Raw genomic sequence first — 8760 nt, forward strand, 5'->3', positions numbered from 1 at the left:
ATATTTATTATTTTTTTAAAGCAGTTGAGAAGAAAAGGCAACAGGTTCTCTTTAAAAGTTTCGTAGAAGTAATTAGTAAATTTATCTGGATTTTTTTTCTTCCAATTATTTTAACCTACTTCTCCTAATTCCCAAGTTTAAGAGCACTTATTATGGGCTAATGCCAGTTTTCTTAGTTTTCAATTTTGAAATTTCCTAGTAATCTCTTACTTTTGAGGAAAGGAAAAAGATTTTTCCTAATCTGATTTTCTCCTTTCTCCACAAATTTTCCTCAATACATCGTTGAAATTCATATTTGTCTTTGAATGTGGCTTAGTTTATAAATATATATTATTAATTTAGAGATAAATTTTTGATGAATAGCAAAATGATATAACAATTATGATTAATAGAGTGTCTATTACTTATTTTGAGTAGTTAAATATAGGACAACATCAGAAGGGAGGCAAAATAATTCACAAAATGAGTATTATCAATAAAACAAAGAAGATATATATCTTCCATTTCTATAGAAATTTCAACTTTAAAGGAGAAATTTAATAAAAAACAGATAGAGCACTTTAGATAATTCATGTTTTTCCTATAGATCTGGCTTAATTCTACAAAAAAATTGGAAGGTTTTTTTTTTAAGTCAGTTATCTCTTATTTTATGTGTCTTTGTGGTTGACAAAAATATAATACTTATTGATAAGTTCAAAGTACTAAGTTTCTTTATGTGAGGTAAGGGTCTTTAACATTGGAGGACATTTAGTCCATAGTGCTTAAAATAAATTAATGGACTTTATAAACCTTCTATTATATAAAATAGTTTAGATTACTTATACTTACACAAAATAGGAGTTTTGGCTGTTTCTATCACTAGCTGAGACTTTGGGATGAGAGAGAGCAAGAAAAGAAAAGCCAATAGAATCTGGTCTTTCACTTTTCCGTACAAAAGTAAAATTCTTACCATGTCTTCTATGGTTCATATTCTATGAAAACTGAGCATAGATAACAAATATTTCTCTGATAGCTGCCAAATAACAGTTCACAGGGAAGGCTTCCCTTAATAAGAACACAATAGATGCCTTATAAACTCACTACATTTTATCCACTTTGACAGGGTCTAAATGGAAGAATTGGTCAACGAGGTTTCCAAGGAGAGCGTGGGCATCCAGGATCTAAGGTTGTATCAGTGAACTTTGTTTCACTGTTAAAAGATAATTGTTTATAATTTTAACCTAGATTATTTAATAAAGATTTAATGTAAATCAAAATGTCTTTAGATCCATCTCTTTTCCGGATCTCAAATGCAAGTTTTACATTTCTTTTAGATAGGTTAAATCCCAATAGCTAATATTTATCAAACTCCTATTTTCTACATACATTATTTCATACATACATTATTATTGTTGCTTTAAATATCTAGAAGGGGAGAAGTTACTGTCTTTCTACAGACAATTGCCCAGGTTCACACACCTAATAATTAATAGATATGAACTTCACATCTACAACTCAGTTATAGATTTAGAAGTATTAGTATTAATAGTAATAGTATTAATTCCATTTAAGGTATATATTCAAATAAATTTGGTAGCATTTAATTTAGTACATTAATATTCGGCTTATCTGAAATATCAGCAAGCTATTTATACACTGGTTCTTTGTTACAAGGCTGGGATTTCTAAACCATAAGGCAAGGATCTTGTCCTCAAGGAGTTCAGCACAGTGGGGCTTGTAAACTATTCAGTAATAACAGGAAATCTAAACTTCTAAAAAGTTCTTTTGGCATGTTCTAAGCATAACCAAAACCTGTCATTCTATAAACAGTTCTGGAACACATTTTACAGCTTTCTTTTGAAAGTCAAATTGTTTCCAAGTATCTTCAAATGGAAAAAAATTTTTTTTAATTTTCTTAATAAAATAAATCACTCTCTATAATTTAAAAATAGTGAGAACACAAACCAACAAGTTGATAATTTTTTTGCTGTATTCTTGGCTTGAAAAAGAAAGTAGAAAAGGAGTAAATATATATATATTGCTTACTTTGTGATAGAAAATAATATCTGAATAACTTAAGTCAAATAAGTCAAATAACTTAAGGATACATATTTTTTACTTTTTCTTTTGACCCTTTGCTTGATTAAAATTTGTAGCTCTCAGGGACAGGCGAGGTGGCACTAGAGGTAAGGTGTCTGCCTTGCAAGCGCTAGCCAAGGAAGGACGATCCCCCGGTGTCGCATATGGTCCTCCCAAGCCAGGGGCAATTTCTGAGCACTTAGCCAGGAGTAACCTCTGAGCATCAAACAGGTGTGGTCCAAAAAACCAAAAACAAAATTTGTAGCTCTCACTTCTATTATGTGCTGTTCTTTTCTTATTGTCACTATAATATATATGATATATAACAAATAATATATTATATATATACTAAATATATAAATATATACATTTGGTTTTGGGGCCACATCTGGTGGTATTCAGGGGTTACTCCTGGTTTTGGACTCAGAAATTACTCCCGGAAGGCTTGGGGGTTCATATGGGATGCCATTGAACCTGGGTTGGTTGTAATGCAAGGCAAATGCCCTACCCACTGTACTAATGCTCTGGGCACTAGTCACTATATTATATTTGAGTGCAAAGAGAAAGAAAAAAGATATTATAATATCTCACTTTTCACCTTCTTTGTGGGATGTGACTATACTAGCCAAGGTAAATAGATGATTTCAGTACCTAATACAAGAGTAGAGATGATATGATCAATTCTGTGGTAAAGCATTTCTCAGAGTTAGAGAAAAATTAAAATGTCAAAAGTAAGTATAAAAAAGTCAAATATATATATATATACACCATAAAGTCAACTAGATCAGGAAAAAATTAGTGTCTTCCAACAAATTTTCTACAACATTAAACCTTTAATATATAACTTATTCTTTTGTTTATTATTAAAACACCATGAGATACAGAATTAAAAAGCTGTTGATAGTTGAGTTTCAGTCATATGGTGTTCTAACACCCAGCCCTTCACTAGTGTTCATTTCCTGCCACCAGTTTCTCCAGTTACCTTCCTGTTTTCCCTTGCTCCAGTCCCCACCTAGCCTTCATGACAGACAATCCCCCCACTCATTTTAGGCTCATAGTTTACAACACTGTCACTAAAGGGGTATCATGTAGATCACTTCCTTTCAGTTTCCAGTTCTTGTCCAGAGTCATCATTTCAACTATTAATGTCATAGTGGTCCCTTCTCTGTCCTAATTGCATTTCTCCATATCATTTTCATTTATCATTGTCATTTATATATGTGTATAATATATTATTTACTATAGTAATATTATATAATCATATTAAATAAAATTTACTTATTTAATATATCATTTCTATAAGTATTTTGTATGTCCCAAAGATTAGTGAAATTATTCTGTCTGTCCCTCTCCCTTTGACTCATTTCATTCAATATGATACTTGCATGTCTATCCATGTATAAACAAATTTAATGACTTCATGTAGCTGTCACTCTTTGAGAAAACTCAGAATATGATTTATTTTTCTTAGCCCTTGGATGTATAAGGAAAGATTAAATTTTGTCTTAAGGAGATCTACATCTTAAAAGGAACTCTTATTTTCCTTTTAGAATTCAAAATTAGTTGGGTGAATTAAAAGATAAAAGCAAGTTTTTAAATGTTAGTGTTCATTAGATTCAATTGGATTTATAGTTAAAATATATATTTTATAGATTTACATTCTGGACTTTTAATTGCATTTTAATTAAAGTGTGGTAAGTGAGATATTTTTGGAGTGGGTTCCCTTAACTTGTACTTCCATAAGCATCCACAGTGTTTTTTTGTATTTTATGATTATTTGGTAAATTAGCAAATGGTTTTAAAAACAGGTAGACATTAAAAATTTGTTGATAAGAAATTTAAAATAAATTGACAAATATCATGAAAAAATAAGTGTTGAATTTCTGGATTAAAAAACTGATAGACTCTTTTTTTCTCTGGCCCAGGGACCAAGAGGAAGGCAAGGACCACCAGGAATATTTGGACAAAAGGGCTTTCAGGGGATTCAGGTAGGTATGAAGACCCATTCACATATTAACAGTGCTTATAAGTTCCTGGAAAAATTATAGAGCTAACCTATTTTTTCTGGGATCTGTGATTATCAAGAGTTTCTAAAAATAGGTAACTTAATGCAGACATTGCTAACCCACTATGAGCTCCTTCCTAAAAGTATTATATATACTCTAATAATTAGTGAGATATGGGTTTGAGGCTAAGAATATATAAGACAATTTCATATTTCCTGATAGTGCAAGAGAAAAAGATAGTCCTGCAAAAGAGATATATGTGAGTAATTTACTCCTCACAAACATGTAAGGAAACATTACTATCCCAATTTTATAGATGAGGGAATCTGAGAATTCAAGGGCTAAAATGACTAGTCAGTAGCTTAACTGGCCTTTAATTTTTTTATGTTTTGTTGTGCCTGATCTACTTCCATCCCAAAAATCTCAGTGGTTCAGAGGCGATCACACCCCATTGAAGGAGTGGTTATGAGGTTTCCTATGAAAGAGAGTATTTGTGTTGCTAAAAAACCTGGGCAACTGAAGATAACAGACTTAGTATGACTTTAGCCCTAGTTCTATCCTCATTTTTTCATAGTCAGAAAAAATCTAGCCCTGCAAATATATTTTTTGCTCATTAATATTTTCTACTTGAACCAGGTAAAGATAAAATAATTTTTTTCTTTTTTTTTGTAATCAAATGGTGATTTTCTCCATATTAGACAGATAATTAATCCAATTCTCTTTTCTCCAATTCCAGTTCTTCCAAATCTCTAGATATTTAATCTGGCATAGAATGCATTTTACACCCACCCCTCTCACACATAAAGCAAAGGGTAAATATGTATCGTGCCTTAGGAAAATTTTTGTTATACAGAGAAAGGTGATTAATGGGCTTATTATTAGTTCCAGACAATTCCAGTAATAACTAAGAGACAAACCTTTGTGTCTTGGAGCTGAGTTCCACAATTGTCTTGTTGCAGGGGCATCTTGGACCTCAAGGACCAAAAGGTTCAGAGGGAAAATATGGACCAATGGGATTGAAGGTAAAAGAGAATATACTATTCCTGATCAAAACTTATCTAGAATTATTCTAAGAAAAATTATATAAAATTTCCTGAACTCATATGTGTAAATTAACTTACCATTTATTCTCTATTATAAAAGGGAGATATTGGTGATCCTGGTATAAAAGGTCCACAAGGAAAACAAGGACCAAGAGGACAGTCTGTAAGTTTATTTTCTTTGGACATTACAATTTTATATTTTTAAGCACTAGATCATGATCACCACCAAAGTCTAGTTTATGGCAATCATTATACACTTAATGACCTATATCTCTCAATCCTCTTTCCACTGTGGACCACTAGACCCTTGACTGAATTTATTATTTGTCATTTGTTCAGATGTAAGATGAAATTTGAATATTCACAATGAGTTGAACTTGGAGTTTTGAATGTAATATGTCCAATGGACCCATTTTGAATCTAAACTGATGGATATTCTCAAATTATTTATATAAAGAAAAAAATCTAAAGATGTATAGGAGTTACTTTGCCTATTTGTATGCTTTTAACCAGGAAAGTATCAATGAGCGTCTTTTGTCAGAGAATTTTTAACACTACAGGAAATAGGAATAGAGAGATGCCAATGAAATGTTTGGCTCACAGAGACAAATAAGACAATCAGAGTTGCAGACTTTTAAGAGTATTAGCACAATTATCTGGATATTAAGACTTATCTTCAGAGATCTATGACCATAAACAGTTTACTTCAAATACTTTGAAATATTGACAATACTAAGGTTGTGTTGCTGTAGTCATTGCTCTGAACAAAAGAGCAAATTAGGGGACTGAAGAGATAGTACAACAGGACATTTGCCTTGCATGTGGTTAAGCATGATTTAATTGCCAGTATCCCATATGGTCCCCTGAGTACTGCCAGGAGTAATTTCTGAGTGCAAAGCCTGGAATAACCCTTAAAAACTTATGGTAGTAGTCCTAAAACAAAACAAAAAGAACAATTTAGTTTGCTATAACTGTTTTCATTTAACCACCTTGTTGGAATTAGTCACAACAAATGAACATCTTTTGCATAATCCTTTGACCTCAAACAAATTTTTGGCAATCTTTTATCTTATTTAACTTTTTTTGAATATTGCAAGCTTTCCTCCTTAGATCACAAGAATGATCTTTGTAGTTAAAACTTAATTAGATTTAGATGTAGTCTTTGTATATTCAGCAGAAAGCAACCTAGAAGGCTATAAACTTATACTTTATTACAGAAAACTAACTATATGTATGGATACTAAGATTCCAATAGAACTATTAACATTTCACAATTCTTATTGTCAACATCACCACTATTGGGGTCGGAGAGATAGCACAGTGGTAGGGCCAACTCAGGACAGATCTGAGTTTGATTCCTGGCATCCCATATGGTTCCCAGAGCCTGCCAAGAGCTATTTCTGAGTGCAGTCAGGAGTAACCCCTGAGCTCCTCCGGTTCTGGCTCAAAACCAAAAAAAAATTACCACTACTAATTCTAAACATATGTATACATACACATATATCTTATTTAATGATCCTTTAAAGACCATGTAGTGTTTAACATGGGATAGGATAAGGCCTCATCATGTCTGTTCAGTCACTAAGTCCCTTCTACTTGTCTTGATTCCACCACTGGTGACATAGTCAAGATTTAGAGCACATTATTAACTATAGTTCAATCCAGAAATGCTACACTTCATCTTATTTTATTTTCTTAGGGATATTTTGGTCCAGATGGATACGGATATCCAGGAAGAAAGGGGAAAAAGGTGAGGATTGACTTTTAAAGTATTCTGAAATGAGGACTAGTTTTAATTTTATTAGAAAAAACATGAAGGTTTCTACATGCAGTTATGGCATGTACACGTCAGATATCTCTCCTTAAAAAGAGCTGATTATGTGTCTCCCTATTTAAGAATTAACTCTATGTTGTTTTCTACTATGAAATCTCTCCCTGTATCTATTCATATTGTTCATGCCATATTATTCTTCAACTTCTTATCTTCTCAAACACTCATCTTCTTTCTTTGGATACATTTGATGCAATTTCTAAGACCAACTCAAGTGCCATCTTGCCCTTAATCTTGGACTTTCAAGAAAGAATTTGTTGTTCTAGACTGTCTCTACTATATATTGTTTATATTTCTATAGTAATCACTTTTCTCTGAGGTATATTATAATGTGTCTCTCATATGTCTTTATACTTGATAGTAGGAATGTGTCTTATTCCTTTTTGTATTATTGGTACAGATACTGGCAAAGATTGGATGCTTAGTAGAATATTTGAATATTTGCCACTTCCACAAGAATCTGTTACTTTAGCATAGAATTAATGTGTCAGAGACAGACATTTGGGGCATGGAAATCATAGGATGCTTGCTGAACAAATTAAGTGTCAGCCAAATAGGTTCTGGGTGCTTTCACTTGCAAGTTATACTTGGTGACTCACAAAATAAGGAATAACTGGTTTAGTGATGCTCAGCTACTTAACAATGCCAGGCTTTTCTGTGATTCTCTTGTTTCTTTTATGGCTTCTTGATGTCACCTCTGTAAATTTATCAACCATAAAAGTACCCATAGTAAGATTTTAGTAAATGTTAATGGAATGTGGAAAAAATGGGCCCTCAGTTCAGCTCTTTGATAAGATACATATAAGAAAAATTTCAGATAAGAAAATTGGCTGGGGTTACATTATTAATTAGAGTATTAGAGGTTAGCCCATTGCCATACCATTTTTAAGCTTCTCTAGAAGTTAATTTTCATGACAAGGACATCCTGGGTAGAACTTCAATGTTTGTTTTGAATCACAAACTAGCTCTAGATTAAGTACGAGAACATTGTATGCTTATTGTGATACATAAACAGTATAAAATACTAGAATCCATTCACATTTGAATGGAGTTTTCCTGGAAATACTTAATGTTCTCCCTTTAAGTGATCCTAATTGTTCCTTAGACAATTGACTTAATTTTCTAAGTATGTTTACTTTTCTCCTCTCTGAGTTAAATATTTTATATCCTCACCTCTTCCTTAAAGCCTCCAAGACTGCATTCTTTTTCATATTTCAACAGTTGACCATAGTTCTTGTTTTATTAATAGAAGCAATAGGAGAGAACATATACCTACACCTGCCTCTACATGTCTCTTGTACTTACATACTCTCTCTTCTCATTCCTTGTGACATGAATGAGTTCATCATGATTCTGTCTGAAACTAATGGCTGCTCTGGTCAACTAATAGCTCTAATTCCTTTATGCTTTCCTAAGGCTCTGGCTCCAGCTGACTTTCCTTTCTTTTCTGTATCATCACATTTGCTTCTCTTTACATTACTTAGTCCTATGTGTTTACAAAAACTGGGATGTCTCATTTCCAAAACAAAGTCAGAAAATCAAAGCCTCATGTAATCATACACTCTCAGACATCTTCCCTCTGCCCTTCTTGTACTGCCGGAATTTCTGACAGCTGAAAACACTCTCCACAAAAGCCACACTATCAGCAATAATGCTTGTAATTCATGGATAATTCCATTTTTAATATTATCATCCCTGTAGAACATACCAATTTAGATATCAATATATGCATCTGAAGCCATCTAATGTTCAGGAACAAATAAAGTAACAGAATGATCAACCGACAACAAAAGCATACTAAACCTTCTGGCAATGACTTAAT

At 32.5% G+C, this 8760-nt stretch overlaps 1 protein-coding gene across 1 annotated transcript in view; it reads left to right on the plus strand.

Annotated features, from left to right (window-relative positions):
• Positions 1 to 8760, plus strand: part of LOC125997902 (collagen alpha-4(VI) chain-like) — a 113903-nt gene that overhangs the window by 70088 nt on the left and 35055 nt on the right. The window contains 5 exon segments of the mRNA XM_049766086.1: positions 1103 to 1165; positions 3984 to 4046; positions 5024 to 5086; positions 5208 to 5270; positions 6807 to 6857. Of these exon segments, the coding sequence (XP_049622043.1) occupies positions 1103 to 1165; positions 3984 to 4046; positions 5024 to 5086; positions 5208 to 5270; positions 6807 to 6857 (303 nt within the window).

Source organism: Suncus etruscus, chromosome 20, assembly GCF_024139225.1.
Source record: "Suncus etruscus isolate mSunEtr1 chromosome 20, mSunEtr1.pri.cur, whole genome shotgun sequence".
In the NCBI taxonomy this organism is placed as follows: Eukaryota; Metazoa; Chordata; class Mammalia; order Eulipotyphla; family Soricidae; genus Suncus; species Suncus etruscus.